The sequence below is a fragment of the Ahaetulla prasina genome, chromosome 3 (genome assembly GCF_028640845.1).
Source record: "Ahaetulla prasina isolate Xishuangbanna chromosome 3, ASM2864084v1, whole genome shotgun sequence".
Classification (NCBI taxonomy): domain Eukaryota; kingdom Metazoa; phylum Chordata; class Lepidosauria; order Squamata; family Colubridae; genus Ahaetulla; species Ahaetulla prasina.
In genome coordinates, this window is record NC_080541.1 from 100,117,687 (window position 1) to 100,141,773 (window position 24,087).

The following is a 24,087-nucleotide window of genomic DNA, read 5'->3' on the forward strand; positions in this document are numbered from 1 at the left end:
TTTTGGTCAGGCTGGTTTCAACTCCGCATATAATGGTCTCAGTGGGGATGTATTTGGGAGTGACTGCAAAGTTGAATCCTTTGGAAAGGACATCGGTTTCAGCTTTGGTGAGGATCCTATCTGAGATGTTATGCACTGTTTGTTTCATGTGTGGCTGTGAGGGTGGAGGGGTTTGTTTCTGGCGTTCTTGTAGTCTTCGGAGTTTGTTGGTGTGTGTGTCTGTCTTGAGGGTAGTCTGTGTTTCGGCTCTCCAGACGGCGAGTTGTTTGGATTTGTCCCAAAGTGCAGGGTGGATCTTGTTGCTGAGTTTGTATATCCATATATATATGTAAATCCATATATATATGGATTTATTGTCTTTCAGTGGGTCCTTTATGGTAAATTCAGTCTTAGTTAACATTAATATGTACAACTATAACTTCAGTATTAATAAGTAATTCTGCAGTGTTCCTGAGATACCATTCAGTAGATCCAATCCTAAAGAAAAGGATCAAATTAGCAAGTATTATTATCCTTCAAATTCTCTTTACGAGTGGATTTATCTATTTCTAAAAATAGGGGGAAAATCTTGAACAGGCTTATGATTCAGAGGTTTCTTAGAATCTTTTAAGACTTTTTTCTTAGAATCTTTCTTAGACTTTGTAGTTATATTAAAATCTAGATTTTATTGCCTGTTTAAAGAAATTATATAAATGTTAATAGGTTCTCATAACAAGAATTCCTTGTAAGTATGTTTTTTGTTTAACTTTGCTTAATTAGGATTAAGTAAGATGGATACAAATGGGTTCAGAAATACCCAACGTTTTACTTTTGGAGTGGTTACATATTGACTTCAGGAGTTCCAAATCTATTGTGCTTTTACAATATCCAGATCAATTTAATTAAATTCCATTAGAAGTACTAAATCTAAAGCTAACTTATGAGGGCAATCAGCATGTCACTTAGTATTTATTTTTGTATTCGATTGATAATATTCCCTTTTGACTTCTAAAAATTGGTTTAAATCTTTACCAGTAATCAGTTTTAAAACTGACGTATATGTAATGAATTTATTATTAAATACTTACTTATAAAATAGAAATGGACTTAGAGTAAAGGAAGGCTAATGTTATATTTACAATAACTGCATTAGAAAAGACGTTGGCGACATAGTGCCCCCCAAATCAGATTTGTAATTTGAAATATACAATATATATTGGCAACAGCATTTGTTTTGATCTGAAAAAGATATTATTTTATTTAAGTTGCATTTTCATATATTATTAAACTAAAGAGAAGACTGCCCTGCCAAAAGAAAATTAAACAACATTTTTATGTTTCTTGCTATCATTCTGCTTCATGAGCAACATGACAGTAGAAGGGCAAATTAAATCACATTTAAACCTCAATTTAATAAGGCAATCAGCAGAAAAATGAACGAAGGGATGTCAAAGCAAAACATAAATTCAATTTCCTATACTATATTCCTATAATCTTAAAAACTAGCTCATGTTGACTGTGGTATTATCTAGCCCAGATTGAAAATCCCTACATACCCAACAGAATTTGATTGTTGACTATTGTGGTGAAACAGTAGGCATCACTGCACAAACAACGTGTTCCTATCATATTTTTGAAGCCACAGGTCTTTTCAGAGAAGTATCAGAATAGCAGAGCCCCCGTCCAATCTCTTAGGAGCATCTTTTCATATTAAAAGTTTTGATACTCTCAGGCTGAATAAATAAGTGCAGAAACTACTACCTGATAATATGGAGTTTTCACACAAAAATGCTGTCATTCACCAGACAATAACGTTTAAAGAGTAGAAATAAACTATTTTGTAATGTTTTATCTATTGTGATTGAAATTGTTGTATATTTTTAGAAATTTGAAACTTCAAGAAGTTATTCTAAACAAAGTCAAACCAAAGTTAAAATAGAAGTTTAAAGATTAACAAAACAATTGAATATAAACTTTCAGAAGTTAAAATCCACCTGTCTGTCTGAAACTCTTCGTAATTGCTGGTAACGGCAATTTTGCACACAACCAAACAGAAATTGCCCATGTATCTTGCCTGCTTTAGTAGGAAAGCCTGGACCAAAACTATGAAGACTTACAAATTGTAATAAATTGAATTGCTTGCGAAGTTTTTATATGATTTTGAAACAAATCCTGACTTGTTTTGTTATTCTCATAGAATAGAACAGGAGAATAACATACAGCAGCATGCTGTTCATTCATAATAGATCAGGATAAGTTAATAATCTTGATCATGTGTTAATATAAACACTCCAATGCTTATTTCTGGTATTCACATCAATTTCTAAACTTGAATATAAATAAGCGTCAAATTGCCTTTTCTTGCTTGCTTACTTGCTTGCTTGCTTGCTTGCTTGATTTATTTATAAATCTATAGGCCGCCCATCTTCTGCAATTCATAAGACTTTATAAGACTTGCAATCAGTGGCCAGAATCTCAAGTTAGATAAAAAAATAACAAAGGAAAGAACATACCTGCATCACGTCATACCTTCATCTCAGCATGCTCAGTACTCTCCCAACTATTGAAAAGTTGCTCAACTGAAGAAAAAAATGTGGGTCATCAACTCCTTGTGAGTTCTCATAGCAACAGTTGGCTATTCCCAAAGTTAAATCGTTTTAAAGGAGTTGGTGAATGCAGAACAACAGCAAAGTTGGAAGTATGGTGTGCTGTCTTATCTCACACACTCTCAAGCCAGCCTATACCTCTCAAATTTGATAGAATACATGGTCTTGTCCCTTTCTAATGGTATTCAGTTTGGCTTTTCTAAGTTGGGCAGGTATTAGATTGATTTCAAGCAATTATTTTAAGAGACCTTTGGACAAACCTAGATTTATAGTAAAGAAAAACGTATTGATTTAAATTGACTTCAGAGATAATGGGTTTGTAGATTAAAATTGCAACTGCTATTTAAGCTTTCACTTCGTAATCCATTAACTTGAGGACGATCTCACTGAATAGTACTACTACATAATTTGAAGCATGTTACTATATCAATTTCATTGAGATGGTATGTCGTAGTATACATTAAATGTCATTAAAATATACACTTTTCCTTGTGTTAAAAATACTGTTTTTCACCACGGAAACAGCTTGATGCTTGTGTATTATTATTTTTTTACAATATGTATAGAATACCTATTCAAGACTGGGCAATGAATAGTAGAGTAGTAATAAGATAGAAAACATTCCAATTATTAAAAATACAATTCCTGTGCATATCCACTATAAAATTAGGTCGAATGAACATTGGAATAGTCTTGTATTATTTGCAAAATACAAGGAGAAAGGGTGCTAATTGTATTTCTCGGGGAAGTGTGTGCCAAGTGTGAATGCTACTACAGAAAAGGCTTGTATTTTCATTTCCCAAGAATGAATTAAAAAATCACATTGCTGTAAACCACAAGATCTGCTGTCAAATTTGATGTCCCATTCTTGGGGAAATTCAGCTAAATTTTAAAAAGAATCCATGGGCCTAAGGCTTTTTTAAAAAGCCTTAGGCCCATGGATTGCTGAAATACATAACTGAACTGTCAAAATAGATTGGTTACTAGAACTATGTTGTATCTTGTGTTCCTCTGGTCAGTTAAGGCCATTTATAAAGCAGTGTTAAAACTTCCATCACCTTTTTTAGAAAGCTTAGAAACTGAGTTATCTAAATCTAGGAAGAATTGGGTGATTGACCTCATGTAATTCATTAAGGCATGTCTTCTCTATTTGTTTATTGAAATACTGTTATCAAATTATTTTTAAAACTGGACTACTAGTTTTCTCATTCTAATTTTTAAAAAATAAATGATTATCCTTTCATGATCTCAGATTGACCTCTCCTAATTTGAAAAGCCATGTAAAATCGTTTCCTTTCAATATAAATACCAGTATATAAAATCAATGGTTGCATTTCAAAAATGAATCTTTTTGTTCTAAAAGACTGAATATGTAACATTAATATTTAAAAAGGCACTAGCATCTGAAAATAATATAGATGTAATATAAATAATATATAATGTGTTTGTTCCAGATATCATATTACTTTTTAAAACATAGGTATACCAAACAGGAATGGGGTAGATTTCAGCAATGATATTTTATCACTAGCCTTTACTGATTATTTTTATTGGTATTTAGTAGTAATCAGTTTTCTTTCTTATAGTTTATCTAATTTTCAGCTGTCCAGTTTTGGATATGATCAGCGTACACTCAATAATTACATTATTCCTTATATTAGGTTAGGTTAGGTTAGGTTAGGTTAGGTTAGGTTAAGTTTATTAGATTTTTATACCGCCCTTCTCCCGAAGGACTCAGGGTGGTTCACAGCCAGCATAAAAACAGAATTCACAATAGTCATAAATAAATTAAAAACAATATAAAAATCTAATTAAATTTTGGCTAACAATTAAGAATCTTTAAAATCAAATAATAAAACCCCAATTAAAAAACAACACATTACACATTAGGCCAGCCCTGCGCAATGAAACAATAGGGTCTTGAGCTCGCGTCGGAAGGTCCGGAGGTCGGGGAGTGATCGTAACGTAAGCTCGTTCCAGAGGGTAGGAGCCCCCACAGAGAAAGCTCCCCCCCGGGGGTTGCCAGCCGACATTGTTTGGCTGACGGCACCCTGAGGAGACCCTAGATTGTTTTCTACAATCCTGAACTACAAGTATAGCTCTAGCTCATTTAAGCAATAGTTCCATCAGATATTTAGAAATGAACTTAGACATCAACTCTTTCTTTGCCTCTTGACCTAGCAGCCTTCCCAGCCTTGGCAAAGTGGAGAACGTTTCCCCAAATCAGATAGACACATTCTCTGTTTCTTAGTTCTCTTGTACCATGATCTTCTTAAATGACATTCAGCTATAAATAAATAGTATATATAATATATAATGTTTTTACAAGATTCTTCGTGTAATAATAAAGTCATCCTCATACATTCACATTATATATGGATCTATCTATTGGTGAAGGGAAAGTCAGTCAGTCTGCATATTTCAAAAAAAATATTTTGAGAAAATGTTTTTTTAAGTAAAAAATATATAGAAACAGATAATGTGGAAGACCTGCCTCTTAATAAAGAATAAGACTGGCCTCTAACAAGGAAGATAGATTGTTAAACAAATAAATATTTCATACTTGTATTTTTTTTTCATACGTGTATACTCTTCAGCCTTTTTATTATTATTGTATGCTGTTCTTATGCAGGATGGATGGTCACAGTATCATTTTGTAGCTTCATCATCAACGATAGAGAGGGATAGGCAAAGACCCTATTCTTCCTCACGCACGCCTTCCATCTCTCCGGTGCGCATGTCTCCCAACAATCGTTCAGGTAAGATCAGATATATATATAATTGAATAATTAGGGAAACAATCATCAAAGTCAAATCAAGAAGTGAATGTTATCAAGGGAATTATTAACTGTAATAAAGTACAGAAAAGGTGCTTTTATTGTTTATCTATTTTCTGGCTCATGAATGTTTGATGCTATTGTGAAACATTCTGGATAAAGCAGAAAAGGGAGATTATCCAAAAATGGTGCTCTGAGCGGCTGAGAGGATTTCCCCGCCCCTTGCTGCCTAACAGCTGACTTCACTGTCAAAGATGGTTCTTTGGTGGCAAAATGCTCCCTAGATTGAACAGGAGCAATTAGGAATGACCCCAGATTACTCTCGGGGGACCCCTCACTTACCAATGAAGAGGAATCTTGATGATTGCAATTCACAGTAATGTCTCCACCCTTTTCTATCAGCTGTTCAGATATTTAAGTGTGCCTTCATTTTAACATATATTTTTTTGGAATTTGTTTTCTTTTGTTTTTGCTTTATATTTTAAATGTTAAACATCTGATTGAATGCTGACCTATTTTTATCCCTTGCTGGATTATAAACCTAGTTTTTATTCTTTACTATTGCCTTTTTCTGGAATAATGAAAAAGATCATTTTTGCCACATGGAAGTCAGTGGCATAAAGATTTTTTCTTATATAGTGTAAGTGAACTGACTTACATTGGACTCTTATAATTGTTTTACCACTTTTTATAAGAACTGTGCTATTTTACTGTATTTTATTTCTAAAAATTTCTCTGTTCTTTTTTTCTTCTTAAAAACCCAGGAACTTTCCATTTTATTTCTTCTATTTACTCTCTATGCTGGGAAAAATTATCTCAATTTCTCCTGCAGTTAGGTGATTGTGGAACAGATTGCCCTTGAGGTGATTTGTGTATGTTTTTGGATTACACTAAAAATGGTAACAACAAAAGCTTTCTGGGAAGCATTTGAAAGAAGAATGCTTCTTACCTTTAAAGCTCTTTTTGAAAATTTAGATAAATTCAATGACGCAACAACAATTATAAATCACCCTAAAGAGGCTATTCAGATACAGGCAACAACAGAATTAGCTTTGCAGTCAGATGGATTGGAAATTAATCTGTTGCAGAGTTGGAGGAGAAGAAACTTTGTTGGAAAATTAGAGATTTGGTGGAATAAATAGAAAGGGCTATGAATCTAAAAAATCCAGAGATGACAGAACGTTTGAAAAATAATTCTATGAAGGTTTCAACAACAGAGATTTATGACTTTGGAATGCAATTATGTGGAAAGACCCCAGTATTAATTTTAAGAAACTGTTTTATTACTAAAAAATCATTCAAGGCTATTTGATTCTGGATGGACCAGGGACAACGACTGAAGTGAATAATGCTTTCTGCAAATTAATTTTTTCTTTCTTTTTTTCTTGTTTGATTTTGTTTCAGTTATTGGAGTTATTTTTTAAATAAAATAAAAAAAATAAAAAGCAGAAAAATAGCAGTTCCCTTTTCTGATATTGCGTGGGTTTTGTCAAATTGCACTTATTGCACTTATTACTATTTTAGTAATCTAGGTTCAATTCTGTACTTAGCCATATCATTGGTCGATTATTTTTAAATTATTGATAACCATGGGCCTGCTCAAGATAATTGTGAAATAATTTGTATTAAAAATTTGCATTATATACATTATAATTACTGTATTTCAGTATATGTATATGTAATAGCTGTTCCTGATTATTGTTCAGCATTGCTAGAGCTGTTGGATATGCTGGTTTGGATATCTTGATATCACCCTGGATTATTTTGTAGAGAGACAGAATTAAACATCCCCACTGCTGAAGCGTGAAATGATTCCAAAGACCTAAAACAATGTTTTCCCCATAAGTAATTGTTCCTAATATTTATTTGAAATAAATTTTTAATTGAAGTAAAGAAAGGTATGAATATAATTGCAGAACTGTGTATGAAAGTTATAAAGAAGGAAAACAAGAGAAGCATAGTCAGAAGAGTGAACAGATCAGCTGCTGTTGTTGTTTTTTTGTGGATCTGTTTAGAAAGGATGGATAACATTCATAAAACCAACTACAGCTCATTTCCTTGGGATTCTGTTGTCATTTCCAGTTGAAATAAAAAAGAAGATTGAACAGTCATATATTTATATATGAAAAAACATCAGTAAAATAATGTATTTATTTATTGCTAGAACTCTTCAAAGATGTACAGTCAATAAGCACTCACTTCGGAGAACTTTTACTATCTTTGGGACAAAGACACATAAGGAGAGCAATCAGCTGCTTTACCTTGACTTTCTTAGGATACAACATTCAATTGGATCATTTCCAAGGTTCCTTCCAACCATAATATTTTATGATCCTATGGTTTTGAACAATATCCATAGGACTTATCTTGGAAGGCTAGTTCATGCTATTCCATTCTATAATCCTCTTTAGCTGAAATTCACCTTAATGTTATTGTACTCATTACTTACTTACACATTATAGCAGGAGGACATGATGCTGACACAGCGTTAAAGACACTGATGTTGCCAGCTAGAAAGCTGACAGTCCGGGTTCAAGACCCAAGCGCCGCAAGATGGAGTGAGCTTGCATTACTTGCCCCAGCTCCTGCCCACCTAGCAATTCTAAAGCAAGCAAATAGATAAATAGGTACCATTTCAGTGTGAAAATAACGTTTTAGGTAATCTCAGCATGCTGATCACATGACCATGGAAATGTCTCTGGACAATGCTGCCTTCCTCAATTAAAAAATCAATGTTAAGTACCACTCCCTCGAGGTGGACACAGATGCAGAGGTGGGATTCAGCCAGTTTGGACCGGTTCGGGCAAACTGGTTGTTAAAATTCTGCCCAGTTTGGTGAATCTGCTAATCCCACCATTGGCTGTCCCTGGCCGTTTTTTTGGCCATTTTTGGGGCCATTTTTCGACTGTTTTCCGGGCCGTTTTGGATGTTCGGTAGTAGTAAATAGAGAAGGAAATTGAGTGAAAGGCCTCATCAAGGTACAATTTCCCTCTCTATTTATTTACTACTACTGAACATCCAAAACGGCCCAAAAAACAGCCTGAAAATGGCTGAAAAACATCCAAAAAAACAGCCCAAAAATCTTCAATTACCTCTCTTGAAGCTGCACAACAATCTGGATTTGAAAGGGGAGGAGGAATTTGTAGCATGGGCACACACTTCAGACCTCTCAATGCCTCACATCCATTGTTCTTTTTCCTGCCGCACTGCACAAATCTTTTAAACATTTGCTGGCAAACACAAAATGAGCCTTCACCGCAAAGCATAGTCCCCCTTCTGAATTTGGATTATTACACAATCATATGAAATAGTATAAAATCACACTACTAAGCACAATAACATCTGGACTATAGCAAAACTTTGGAGGGGGAAATTGATATACTGTAAGTTCCCATACCCCATATATAGATTATGTTGAACAAATGCAATGTCTTTGGGTTGATTTAAAGCCAAAATATGAAAATAAGGAAAACAAGAAAACTTCATCAAAAACTTGAATTGCATAATGTTGTCTTCCTAAAGTCCCCTGCTTCCTTCTTTGCTCCAATTACAATTTCTATATTAATAAACTTTACGAATAGTTTTAGAACCAATTCTGAGAAAAGCTTGAAAGAGAGTCAAAAATCCTTCCACCCACTTGGACCATTTCCTCATATCAGTACATCAGTAATGGGGTGAGGTAGGGAAGGAATCTTTAAGTATCAGTGTAAAAGTCCCTTTTTTCCAATGATAATAGTTCTAGGATAAATCAGATCAATATCTGTCCATGTATCTCTCCTGCTCAGCTTTTCCTCATTATCTGACTATTCCACAATATAAATAAAGACAGAGGAGGAAAGTTTTATGATTGGGAGAACTTAGTGTCTATTTTTAGGGTCCCATACTATAAATAAAGAGAATGGAGGACAATTCTTGTGATTGAGAGAACTTTATGTCTGTTTTTAGAATGATCACAGCTCAATGACAGAGCATAGATATTGCATATTCAGGCAAAGCAGAGCTGAGGAAAACTTCTATTGAGATCATTACAAACTTCTCATAAATTATGGTCCATGAAGGTGGGGAGATTAGTGATCCTTAGATGCCTTTCCATATTTTTATGCATATAGCATATTTCTATGAGAGTCTTCCTTCATAGATATGCTGCTCAGGATAATCTGTAATATGTTTTTTTAAAGAAAAGTAGACCAAAGCACAGACCCCTAAAAGGGATCTTAATTTGCCCATTTTTGACAGGGTTTTTCAAACTTGCATTCTAAAATGTGTGGACTTCCAGAATTGCCCAGACAGCATTCTGGAAGTTGAAGTCTACACATCTTAAAAGTTGCCAAATTTGAAAAACATTGATCTTTTAGAACATCTAGCTCAGGGGTATTCAACCTTGGCAACTTTAAAACTTGTGGACTTCAAAACAGGGCGAAAAATGGGTGGGGGCGGGGCCAACCAGTGGTGGGATAAACCGGTCCAAACCAGCTAAATCCCACCTCTGCCTTTAAGGCGAGTGGCCGGAGGTAGGGCTGGGTTTGATGAGTGACATCGAGTTGGCCACGCCCAGTCACATGACCACCCAGCCATGCCTACCAAGCCAGTCATTAGAACAGAGAACCGGTTGTTAAATTATTTGAATCTCACCACTGCATGGATGGACAGGGGAAACTTTTACTTTTATACATTATAGCAACATACTTTTACAAATTTAGCTTTTTAGTTTGCATTACAATGATAATGATGCTATCAATACAATTGTGATTAATTCAGGGAGACTACAGACCAGCTAACTCCACCTTTTCCAATCTTGTATGACTTCTTTCAATTGTAGTTTGCATAATTTCCTATATTTTTACTCAAAGTCTTTCTGCCATTAAATATGCAATTTATTTGTTTATTAACTCGATTTGTATGGCCACCCATCTTAATAAGTAATTCTGAGCAGCAAACAATAATAAAATAAGACAAATTTGAAAATGTAATAGCAAAGCTTCCTATTTTTTTATGTTGACTATGAACTGGATCACTAGGCAATTAGCTGAATTTCCATAGAAATGAGTAGTGTATTATGACTAGTATTTTGTATCATATATAACTTTGGATGGTGTTACTAGGTATGCTCAACCACATTTTAGGTTCATGAATATTCCCTTATATTCTCTATGGGATCATAAAAGAATATCAAAAGTGTTTTTTATGAATGAATTCAATAATTCCACATATATAATCTGCAGTCTTTCATTGACAAATACACACAATTGGTCTTTAAGGAATTTCTTTTAGGAAGAGCAAAAATAAACAAGTTCTGATTATTTTCATTGGGAATATACAAAATATGAAATAATTTTATTGTTAGATGAGCATTTGAATCATAACACACAAAAATACCACCTGTATCGATTAAGTGTTTCCATCATGTTAAGTCAACAGTTGACCAGATTTATCAAGAGGTAACACATAGCAGTGCTTGTCCAGAAAAATTACATTGCATTTTCATTTCATTACCACTATCTCACAGAGAACAAATGTGTTTAATGTTTATTTTAATTAATCTGCTTCATGATATAGTTTGCTTCTTAACCATATTAAATATTTAAATAGTAGACCCAAGTTACCTTCATTAAACATTCTGTTCCTCGTCTTCTTTTTGAATTTTTTGTTTAATATTATTACTCTATTGCATGCTTAAATTTCACAAGAAATTTTACCAGTGGGAAAAACCATACCTGAAACCCTTACAGAAATGTGAATATGTTGCTAACCTCTGTGCTTAGTAGTCACATAGAGAGTGCTAAGGAATCTGAATGTAAATATCACACATCAAATTGCCTTCCAAGAAGTGGAGTACACCTGGATAAAACAACTCACACAGGTAAGCAAGCTAAAAGAACAATCACAACAAAGTGTTCATTGCTGTGACTACCTCCCCCTTCCCTTTGTAAATAAGGTGACTTGCCTACACTGTAATGACAAAAGGAAATGTTTTCGCACTCAGAGAGAAAGCACTTATCCCTGCTCAGAGGAAACTCTGCAGCTGTTGACACCAGCCAGCCTTTTCACTCACACACAATTCTGCCTGAGAGAGCAACACATATGAATAAACCATTACAGTACTCACATGAAGTTTTTCTTTTTTAAAAATCTCAGATTCTTCTTTTACTACTATTGTGGAAAACTATAGTATTGCACACTCAAGCAAGAAAAATAATTTAGTTCACTACTTTCAATCATTTCCCCACTCATTGCACCCATTTGGCTTCCCAAAAATGCTATATGCATTCCTTTGGCCTCAAAGGGATAGCTGCTTTGGCCTTAAACATGGCTATATTCACAGACACCAAAGTCTCTTTCCCCAGTGGGGGTTGGCGACTAAGATACAAACACTGACAAATGATCAGATGATATCATTTACTCTTCTCTCCTTCTACCAACAAATATCTATATATTCAGATTTTTAAAATGTTGTCTTCCATTCACTATCTGAGGCTCATTCTTTCCATTTCCAATTATTTCCTACAGACTTTTCCTCCAGATACAAGAACTATTTCACAGTCTGTTAAAAACAGGAGAGGAGAAAGATTTCCTTACAAGTGCCCAGAAGGATGCATAGAATTGAGAACCTGCATGACAACCTACCTACTATGACTGGCAGTTATGCAGCAAATGCACCAGATCCTATGCTTGCTCCCCAGCTGCTGATGAACAACTTCTCATTTTTCTTAATCTTTTGGGTTCCACTTCCTCCCAAATGCTGGTCAATAAAGTATTTGCCATTGTTGCTTGTGTGAGTTTTTGTTTGGGTAGCTGGCTGGCTGGTTAGTTGGATAGATAGATAGATTTGTTACTAACAGTCCAAAACTGGACATCTCTTTCCCCTACTCTCGCTCATGTTTTAGTTGGCGCCATACTATATCCATGGAATTGAATGGGGCAAAATACAAATTGAGAATCAGTGGCTTCTTCCACTTTTTACTCATTCTTGTTCCCTGGATTATGGGGTTTTACAAAGGATCTGGAAGCAATGTTTTTAGGCAGATTGGAGGGGGGTTAGTGGCCACATGATTATGCAGCAGTATTGGTTTTAGTGTTTCTAAGTGTTATTTGCCTCACATTAACCTTATTGTTTTATGTACCTATGGTATATTGCTGTTAAATTCACAACAGCAACAGAACTCAAGATACTCAGTATAGAACAACTGAGATTAAAAACAACATATTCCCATTCAAATCATTTCATTTCTAGATGGACTTATCCAGCATTCTGACCCATTGCCTAGAGGAAAAACTAAGACCTTACAGAAGGCCAGTAGACCAACAGGGCCTGAAGCAGTGCTTTACATTCAACCAAGCAATTCAGGTATATAACATCTGAGTTATGCAGCAGCTTTTACCTGTAGTTTCTGATTTCTGTCATCTATAGCTGAGCATTTTTGTTCTCAAGCTGTTGAAATGGAAAGTGTAAGCATTTTCTTCTCTTGGGATTCAGGTTCCCATTTCTTGCTTGGATAAGCCTTGAATCTTTGTATCAAGGAGGCTATATGCGCTTTACGAGCACAGAGTTACAGAGCTGGTTTTTTCCTCTACAGTACTTTATAATAGTAACAACCACCCATTACAGCAAGGTTCTGCTATATACTATTGGGGTTACTCACATGGGAAACTGCATTCTTACCCAATTTTACTGTCAATGACATAACACAGATTGGTGGGTAGTCGAAGAATTTACAGGGGTATGTAAATTTTGGTTACTTGTTCTTCTGGTTTCTCCCCTTCCTTGTTGATTTGAATACATTTTGGATATATACCTATGCTAATAAATAATTGTTACTGCCTAATTCATGTAAGATTGCATATTGTTGTGTTCATTTTTATTTTGAAAATGTACTCTTTCAAGTTATGAAGAGATTAGAGATTGTATAGTGGATTTTGCTACACATTTTTTTCCTTATTGTTTCTAAGGCCTTTGGATAAACTGTAATTATTAATCATTTTCACTGGGTTTTGGCATAATTTATTAATATATTTTATAATAACTGGGAGCAAACTGATAATGTATGGCCTCAGCATGACTAAATGGGATGGGGCCAAAATACTAAAATTCATGCCAAATGGAATTGAAGAAAATCAAATTCAACTTTATAAAAGAACAATGAGGTGGCAAAAAGCATAAAAAACAGTAACGTTCAAGTTTTCTACACTGTTCGTTCAAAAGAGCTGGTGACGGTGAAGATTTCAAGGATGTGTGGCTGTAAAAAATCCTTTATCCAAGCACAGCCATTGTCATGTTTCTTTGATTCTTGAATAATTCCAAGCAGCCAAAGAGTCTTCATCAAGAAAAAAATTGGGACCCCTACTCAGAAACCTACAAAACTAATTGCAAGATCTGCTAATTTTTGCTGGGAAAGAATAGAGAAGGCTGGAAAAAGAAAATGTAGCTAGTTTTTTAAAAAGACCTAGGCAATAAGCAAGTAAGTTTTTCAAATATCAAGCAAGGAGAAAGCATGCGTCAGGTTCCCTGTGTACTTTTTCTTAAGAAACAGATTGCATCTTCACTGTGAACAAGCAAAGATAGAACATGCATTTATTTTGAATTGGAAGAGGCTCTTGCTGCAATCAAAGTGCTCCAGATAGCTAGCAGATTTCCCCTTTTGGAAAAGATGGATAAAAAAACTTCACCAAACATTACAAATCCAGCTAATTTGCAATATAAAAAGGCAAGGATGGCAAGCTGGATGATAACTTTATCTGGGCCTGGAGAATTAGCTATGTTTGATTAATAGTAATGTTTATAATAGTTTCACTTGAAAGAAAAACATTTATTTTTGGAATTTATGTAGAACATATACTGCTATCTGAAATACATATCAGGTGGATTATGAGCATGCATCTTGAAAGGATATATCTTAACGTGTATTACGCACATGTTCCACAACATCACCTGATTTGATGAGCCCATAGCATTGAAAACCGTGAATGTCATACTTGTTAGCTGGTGGCTAAATTTAGTTTACGAATCAATCATGTATGACTAGATTCTTTGATCCTGAAGGAGCAGCTTGAGCACTACTTCTCAATTTAAAAAAAATATTGGGCTACATAAAGGATGAAAAGACTCAGGAAATTACAGCAGAAAGTTTAAGTTTCCAAATCTCCCTTTTTTGCCTAAAAGAAAGGGAAGAAGTGAAGTCTTTAATAATTGGTGAAAAGGGAGCTGAATGCTGTCTTTAATTATTAGTCAAATGATGTTCCATTTATCCCTTGCTTTGAGCAAAAACTTGCCCTTGCTGCTGTGCATCTTAACAAAAAGCTAATGTTGAAAGTATATGAGAGTATCAAATCAGTCCTGGGTATATTAAATTTTATAATCTGCTATTTTAGATCTGGGCCTTTGTGGAACTGATGTGAATAGAATACCAGTATGATTCTGGGCCACAAAGTGGTAAATCATAAATGAAGTCAAATAAAACAGCTATGTGCACATCCTCTTATTATGACAAATTTTATGGAATTCGTGGAGGGTGCCTTTGAATAATTTTAGAAAGGTTCAGGAGTGCTACTTTTGGCCTGTGGTGACATAATCATCATTATTATAAGAGCTGGGGTGGTGCAGTGGTTAGAATGCAGTACTGCAGGCTACTTCTGCTGACTGCTGGCTGCCAGCAGTTTGGCAGTTCAATTCTCACAGGCTCAAGGTGTGAGTGAGTGCCTTCCATCCTTCCAAAGTCGGTAAAATGAGGAGCCAGATTGTTGGGGGCAATATGCTGTGTCTGTAAACCGCTTAGATTGGGCTGTAAAGCACTGTGAAGCAGTAAATAATTCTATGTGCTATTGCTATTATTATTCTATTCCTTTTTTGTGTGATGCCATTGATTGATCTGATCTGTATCAATGGGGTTCATTGTCATGGTTTATCTTAGTGGCTTTATCTTTCCCTCTTCTATAAGACAAAGATTTTAAACAGCTGATGTTCAAAGACAATATGTTAAATTTAATTTCTAAGGTATGTGATCAAGATTATTTCCATTTAAGAGTTTTATGTATGTCCAGATGCCACATATTTTCAAATGAAACTAGTTTTAAAGAGATTTATTATTTTCAAGCTAACTGCGTTGTTGCATTGCTTAGAACATGTGTTTATATACTTTACCATGCAACTCAGTCAGTCAGAGTTCTAAGATCTGCATTTGTTTTTGTTTGTAGCAAGTGCCCCAGCCTCCCCTCGGGAAATGATCAGTTTAAAAGAAAGAAAAACAGATTATGAGTCAACTGGAACAAATGCTACCTACCATGGGAATAAAGGAGAGCATACTTCTAGAAAAGACACCATGACAGGTGAGCCAGGAATTGTATGTGATATATAAACATTGTGAAAGAAAACCTTCTGGGCTGGAATTGACTCTGATGGTAATACAGACATACTTAGTAAGCATGTTTTAAGCTTTACAGTCTCTGTAAACTACATTAACGGCTTCTACTCAAATATTGCTAATCATTTTGAGGTAACAACTTGACTGAATTCAGTTGAATATCTATTAAGTGTCAGATTTAAACTTTTGTTTCCAAACTCCAAGCCTTCAATCTCTGCACCATAATGTTTACTATAGGAATCTGGCATCCTAATACTATTTCCACTATAAAAGGAAAAGTGATGTATCTGATTTTATTACCTCTTTCTCCTCCTCCTTCCTTTAAAGCAACTATTTCTCCACTTTAGCAACTTTTAAGATATGTGAACTTCAACTCACAGAATTTTTTTGCCCAGCATGCTTTAAACTGAAAGATGTAAAACACTATTTTAAACTGAAGGATGTATGTATGAACTACTTCTTGTGGCTTAATAACAATATTGGAGAGCACACACAATCATCTTTAGCTATAGTTGTGCTTTGGCAGTGATTATAATACTGTAATTCATCCCATGTGGAGTAAATCACTGTTTGTGACAGCCCAAATCAGTTTTTTTACAGCTCTGCTTTATCTGGGGAATATAATTTTCTCTCTTTAACAAATGCTAATTATCTTCTTCCCACAAAACTTTTGGCTTAATTTTACAGTTATATTTGTTGCTATTTAAAATTGTAATGTTTATGCTGTTTTCTGAAAGGGGTATAAAAGAGTTCTATGAGGTATTTCTTACATTTCAAAATAGAAGTCTTTAACATGGCATGGCAGAAAAGCATACTGAATGCCGCCCAACCTCAGATAAAGTAACTAATACATTTGGGAAGATGGCATGAAAATCATCATCTATTTAGAAACATTTTGTTACAAAAAATAGCATAAAGCTAGATTTAATTTCAGCTGCATGTAAGGGTTCTAATACTATCCAGATATTTCAGTCTACAAATTCCATAATCCATTGTCATTGGCTGTGGTTGATGGGAGTTGGACATTAAGAGGAGTCAAGTCACATCAAGTTGGGAAAAGCTGCTTTAATGCCATACCTTGATTGGTGGTTATAACCTCACTTGAGTGTTTAGATTCATTATACAGTATGAGCATCTTTGCCTTTCCAGATGTTATATCTGTGACATCATCTAGAAGAACTCTGATACTGTTATGTATATCAATGCAAAGGTCTCTATTGTGCAAACAGGTGCAATTTGCATATGGACATCATCTTTTGTTATCATGAGACAAAATGGTAACCATGGTGCCATGAGACAGAAAAGGCTCACCATTGCCCTGGTGGGAAGAAACTCCTTTTCTTTAATGCTTCAGAGGATCTTAAGGGGAAAAAAGGACATCTACATTGGTCTATGTCCATTCATTTCTCCAAAATTCCACCATTTATCAGTTTTAGGTTTGTCTGGCTATTATGCTAATAATTTAAAAAATGCTATTTTAGTAACTAATGTTACTGATTTTTAGGCTATTTTTAGTCATGGTTTGTCAGCTAAATCAGTGGCTCCCAATCTGTTCAGTGCCAAGGACCAGTTCCGTAAAGGGTGTATTTTTCCGCAGACCAGGGAGGCATGGTTTCGTGCTCTGCCTGGATCCCACCTATGTGTGGATGGGGCTTTGCTCGCTTGTGCAGCCTGATTCCTGGTTGGCCGAGGACTGGAATAAAGCAGAATAAAGTTATACTGATGGCTTTCTGGGATAAAAATGAGAGTATGGTCATCATACACACAGCAAAGGGAGTTTAGTTTTCCACTCATCTGTCTCTACAGAAAATATTTTAAGGAGATTAAAGCAATTCGCTTAGGAAAAGGGGTAACATTTATCAATTTTGTTGACAAGCCATAGACCGGCATGGCACAGAACTAAATTTAACGTGAAGCTAATAATTTCTCAATGTTTTAAGATTATTATAATAAGAATAACAGGAAGTTTCCTAATAAGAACAACAACTGTAGGTGGTACCATCCAAACCAGGGATTTTCAAACTCCACCAGCATGCAAAACCTGTTAATTAAAAAAAATTAATTAACCAGAGGCAAAGCCATAATGAGCACAAACATCCTTCTAGAAAAAGAGGTTCCAAGATAAGCTGACAAACCTTGCCTTTTCTACTGTATCTTTAAAAATGTTGTATATAACCTTGATTATCTTTGAATAAAAGGAGGCATTTTTTTGGTCCTTATTTTCTCACAGAATCCCCTCAAATTCTTGGAACACAGTTGAAATATCCTTACCTAAATATGTATGTTGAGGGAGTAAAAGGACAAGCTGGAGGAAAACTATTTAAAAACATTAAATTATTGAGTGTTAACTGTAGTAAAACCAAATAGATTCACTGCTGTAGATTATACTTGACAGCTGTTCCTTTCAGCAATTTTGTTTGATAATAGGAGACCAGTCTCTCAAGAGCTATCATTCTAAGCTTCTTGTTAAACAGCAATGCCGTTCCATCATACCATGACACCACATTCTATAGCATACCCTAAATGTATCCAATGGAGCCAAAAGATTAAATGAACTCTACGAGAACAATAGTTCTGATCATCTGAAACCCATGAATCCTTCATTAGATAATTGATTCATCAAGAACTTTTGAAGAACTGAAAAACAGCAACAGATAAGGTACTGTTTAAAATTGGATTTTATGTTTAAGAGCCCATTTTAGCTTCTTCCCTACTGTAATTTGTTGTGCTGATTATTCATATTTTTGATGTTATGGGGGTAGATTTAAGGCCTTGTTGAAGCAAATCTACAGTGGGATCTGCTGCTTTTATACCATCTTATCACTCACTATCCCTCAATGCCCTGTCTGGGTTGTGTGGGGCAAGTATATGGTTGACTACTTGTTACCTAGCTACAATATAAGTACAACCTTGCTTGTTAAAATCTAATTGAGCAGTATAAAAGGCCAGACTGATATATGCTTCAGTGGGAGCATGTTTATTAACCTGTTCCATGCAAAGTTAGCTAGTTTATCATTTTCTTTTCTCACTTTTTAACCAGTGACTTTTTGCAGGATTTTGTTATTCCAGTTCTTGTGATGTTCTTTCTTTCCCCTTGCTCCCTCTATCTTGCATTTTCGTTGGCTACAGTACTAATGCATAGACAAAGATAGGAGTCTCATTTTTGCCCTGCCAGATAGTCAGGTGTCTTATGAGACTAGACTTTCAAGCCAAAACAAATGTCATTTATAATAGCTTGTGTTGTCTGGTTACGAACAGAGATTACAAATCTTATTTTGCTTTTACAGGCTACCAGAGCAGAGCTTGTGGCACATGGTTATCACATCAAATCTGAAGAGTAGATGTAGACTAAATGAACAATTATTCTGTTTGATTATGTATGAACTGAATTACCATCTCGACAAAGAACTTTCAACTGACATGAAAGAAAACCAGAATCAACCAAACATTAAACAGTTAAATAAAGCATGATATGAAATCTCAACATTGTGAGCCTTTCTTTTTAAACTCTGACAGATGATTTGCAGTCAGATTTTTTTAGACTGAATTGAAGTTGCAGAGTCAGAGATAGTATGCAGTCATAAAAGTCTTGATCACAGCTGCACTGTACTTGGCGTAAGAGACTATTAGGAATATGGAGTCACTCCTACCTTTGAACTAGCTTTGGTGAGACAAGGGGGGGAATTAGTAGAGCTGTAGCAAGAACATCCAGGTCCATCCATTATTGTCCAGTCTGATAGTTACAATTCTTTGAGTTAAATCCCTTGAATCTGAAATTACAGTCCAATTGTAAAAATACCTGATGGGGTCAGTGAGTGATGTGGTGAGTTACACAATCTCTCCAGATTGTGCAACTCACAGTCTTGTTCTGATTCAACCTCTTATAATCCTTTTATAAGACCTTCCCAACAGAAGAACACAGGAGATGTGTCAAGACATCTTTTAAATAATTATGATCAGTTTATTGGTAACACTTGCATTTTCAGAAGCATTTTGAAATCAGCTAATATTCAGGCCTCTTAAATTTCTTTTTATTCATTGAGAATAATTCTGCTTGTTTGTAAAATTCTGGATACACCTAGTATATGTGGAGGTTTAGGTTGTTAATACTTAATGAAAGATATTAAGGATGCTTGTTCTGGAACAGCTGTTGTCTGTTTAATGCTGATAGCTTTAGAACAAGCTTTAGAACAAACTCAATTTCATTGAGGCCCACATCAGGGTTGTGTTTGACCTCGGGGGGAGGGGGGGCATGGCCAGCTCGATGTCACTCTTGTCGGGGGTGTCTATGGTGGTCCGAGCACTCTCCCAGCAGAAACAGGCTCCCGAGCTCTGTTTTCAGCTGCCATGGTCTCCTACAACCCTCTGCCAGTGAAAACGGAGCTCGCATGCGGCCCTCCTGAGCTCCATTTTCACTGGCAGAGGGCTGCAGAAGGCCGTGGCAGCTGAAATCAGAGCTCTGGAGCTCGTTTTCACTGGCAGAAGCACCATGGGCGGGTCCTTCGCTGTTTACAGGGCAGCCCCATGGGCCAGATCTGGCCCCCGGGCCTTGAGTTTGACACCCCTGCTTTAGAATCATACCACCAGAAGAGGATAGGTAATTTTGATGTTATTAGCTAAATATACATTCATTCTTTGAAGACTGATTTTTTCCTCCCAAGAAGCAGGTAGATTTTTAATTTAATTTTGTATTTTAAAATGACTGATTAAATAAATATTTTAATTAAAATAGTTATTTGCTATTGAATTGTAATATTTGCCCAACATGCATTTACAATGATCCCATCACATATTCTTAGCTGATTTCCAAGCATAAAGTCTATGTGAGTAAACACTTTCTCATATACATACTGTCTCATGATTTCTTATACATAAATACATTTCTGTAATATACATGCCCACAGTTTGCATCTTGATGGACATTTGTCGCTGGTGGACAATAAAATCTGGGGGAACATAAAGGAGTACACTTGATTGCTGGCAGCCCACACGTTAGATTCTTAATCGTAACTGAACACTCACAAAATAGTGTGCTATATATTTGGCTTGTAGGCTTCAGAAACACCCTATACAAGTTATAAAATAGATTATCTCACAGAAAACTGGAGATTATTCTCTCATCATTTGGAAAGGAAGTCATTCAATTTTCATTCTAGTAACCATTGGTTGAATTCTGAGAAAATAGATTCCCTGATGAAACCCGCTAGAATAACTAGCTTTCAAAAATAATACGTAGCCAGACATTCTAAAACCACAAGATTACTATATATGTAAAATATATACATTTAGGGTAATTATGTAATGTTCCATTTATATCAACTATAACATCTGGTACCACTCATTTTTTTTAAAAAAACTATAATCAGATACATTGTGTATATCTATAACTACCCTTTCTGTGGTTTTCCCCCACTAAATATGACAGCAAAGAAAGTCAGATTTTTTGGCTGAGCATCGGAGTATATACTACCTTAAATAAACAAAGCACATTTTCCCAAAAAAGTTCAAGAGGAACCAAATCTCTCTTAAACCATTCTTAGAGAACCAGGAGTTTGTATGCTGCATTGGGTTCTGAAAAAGTAATTTTTTGTGACAGTGCAATCTTTTTGATGCAGCTTTAAACTGGACATTCATACATTTATTTATGGCTCTGCAAGGCACCAAATGATTTAGCAAAGTATTCCTACACACAACTGCTCACTTTCCGGTGTGCTGTCATCCCTTAATCTCTTGTTTGCTAATACATCTTGGACAGACAGTCAATTGTTCATTGATGTGAGATTGATTTCACAGCTACTTCTCACTATTAAAATGTTTTCAAGAAATCTGTACATAGTAAGTATCTATGACTGGCTTCGGTGCAGCATAAAGATTTCTATTTCCTAATATATGAAAGGGATGAAATACAAACATGTCAGTCACATATTCTTTCTTATAGATGATTCATGTGGGAATCAGTAAATCATTGCTAATGAAAGCTTATTGAATTTGCCCTACCATCGCTACTAGCTCACACATATATCTGCCATTTTGCCTAGTAACATAATCCCTATTTCTCCCACTTCTAGGTCAGAACTCTGGAATCTCTACTTTGTATAGAAATTCTTACGGTGCACCTGCTGAAGATATCAAACACAACCAAGTAAGTGGTAAATCAACTTATTCTCTTTTGAACTAAAAATAAATAAATTGATTAATATAGCTGCAATAATTTTAAAGAATCATAGTTGAAAAACTATTCAATGTTTCACAGATACGAACTTTTTCCCAGTCTATCCTGGTAAATGTTATATTTATCAGTAAATTATGGAAATGCAACTTATATCCAACTATTTTCCAAGCAGCTTTATTATTCAGATGCATCAGTACATGGCAGAAATATTTTCATTATTTTGTTTGTAAGCACATGTCTTTATTTTCAAATAGAGTGAAAACTGGGCATTTTCAAAAAGTAGTTTTGAAATCATCTGAAGTAGTCTCCTGGCAATATTATTAAACATCTCTAATACATATTTTTTACATTTTCTGTGGCATATATGTATATAAGAGAAAAATGAGGCTAGGGGAGCTCCATTACTCAGGAAGTTGCTGATGGGATTCTGTTGAGAAGAATGTGAGAAAATGAAAGATAGAGACCAATATTAGAAATATATTTTCATGAAAATGGTAAACAGTAATCACATTTCATCGCTGACTGTAGGGGGCGAATCATTGGCCCCCACGGAGAGGGTCTGCAATCTGGGCGTCCTTCTGGATGCATAGCTGTCGTTAGAAGAGCATATGACGGCCGTCGCCAGAGGAGCTTTTTATCAGGTTCGCCTGATACGTTGCGTCCCTTCTTAGACCGGGATTCCCTATGCACAGTCACTCACGCCCTCGTCACCTCCCGCCTGGACTACTGCAACACTCTCTACATGGGGCTCCCCTTGAAGAGCACCCGGAGGCTCCAACTGGTTCAGAATGCGGCCGCGCGGGTGATAGAGGGAGCAACTCGAGGCTCCCATATAACACCTCTCCTGCGCAGGCTGCACTGGCTTCCGGTGGTCTTCCGGGTGCAATTCAAGGTATTGGTTACCACCTTTAAAACGCTCCATGGCATAGGACCCGGTTATTTACGGACCGCCTGCTGCTACCGGTGGCCTCCCATCAACCAATGAGCTCCCATAGGGAGGGTCTCCTAAGGGTGTCGTCGGCCAGACAATGTCAGCTGGCGACCCCCAGGGGGAGGGCCTTCTCTGTGGGGGCTCCAGTCCTCTGGAACGAGTTACCTCCAGGGATCCGCCAACTCCCTGACCTCCGGACCTTACGACACGAGCTGAAGATGTTTTTGTTCCATCGCGCAGGACTGGCCTAATAGTTTTTAACGGGGGTTTTTATTGGGTTTTTACAGTTCTTAGCCAAATTTGAATTAGTCTTTTAAATTTTTTTTTAATTTTTGTATCTGTTGTTTTACTCTGGCTATAAACCGCCCTGAGTCCTTTGGGAGAAGGGCAGTATAGAAATTAAAATTATATATATATATATATATATTTGTGAAAAGAGCTTTCAGTGACAGATTGTTTTGTGGTAGTTTAAAAACTCAGTTTGCTAGCTTTCAATGAGTATCTAAATTCCTTCACAATAAAAAAATGGCCATCATTATGTAAATGAAGACACATAGTAGATTATGTATTTAATCTCCTACTTTTGTGTGTATCTAAGTCAGTCTTCATTCTAGGTAGCTGCTAGGACATGTCCCTCCAGTTTTCTTGGGAACATTTTCAGAAGTGGCTTGCCACTGCCTGTTTCCTAGGGCTAAGAGAAAGACATCCAGATGGCTTCATGCCTAGATCAAGACTAGAACTCATGGCCTCCTGATTTTTAGCTCAAGAGCCTTTAATCACTATATCAAACTAGCTCTCACCTCCTGTTTAAAAGACAGTCGTGTTACCCTGTCCAGGGTATGACCTTTTGGGATGGCTATTCCATGTGACTGTGGACTAAACATTTCTGTAAATAGCTTTCTGGTCTGAAACCATTACTGCTAGCATGCAGCCAGAATATTTTTTTAATGTTTCAAAAATCTCAGTTTCCACTTTCTTATGTTTCAATTTCCATATGATTGTATAGTAATTTTTTTTAATTAGAAAAAAATAAATTTTCTTCTAAAAAAATAATTATTTCCTAAAATCACAAATTATAAAACAAGCAAGCAAACTGATGAGCAGGAAACAAGAATCAGGAACAAAAATGAATGCGTTAAGTTATAATATTTGCATTTTTATGTGATACCTTATGAACTTCTCTTATTATCAACTTTAGAGTTATGTCACATATGAGGATGAAATAAGTAGTAGCAATAATACGGATCAGGGCCTCCAAAAAGATGTG

General features: G+C 35.7%; 1 protein-coding gene across 1 annotated transcript in view; it reads left to right on the top strand.

Moving 5' to 3' along the window:
• Nucleotides 1-24,087, top strand: part of CTNND2 (catenin delta 2) — a 546,840-nt gene that overhangs the window by 516,996 nt on the left and 5,757 nt on the right. Inside the window, exons 20-23 of the mRNA XM_058176992.1 lie at nt 5,218-5,344; nt 12,594-12,707; nt 15,551-15,682; nt 21,786-21,859. Coding sequence (XP_058032975.1) covers nt 5,218-5,344; nt 12,594-12,707; nt 15,551-15,682; nt 21,786-21,859 — 447 coding nt within the window. The remainder of the gene's footprint in view (nt 1-5,217; nt 5,345-12,593; nt 12,708-15,550; nt 15,683-21,785; nt 21,860-24,087) is intronic.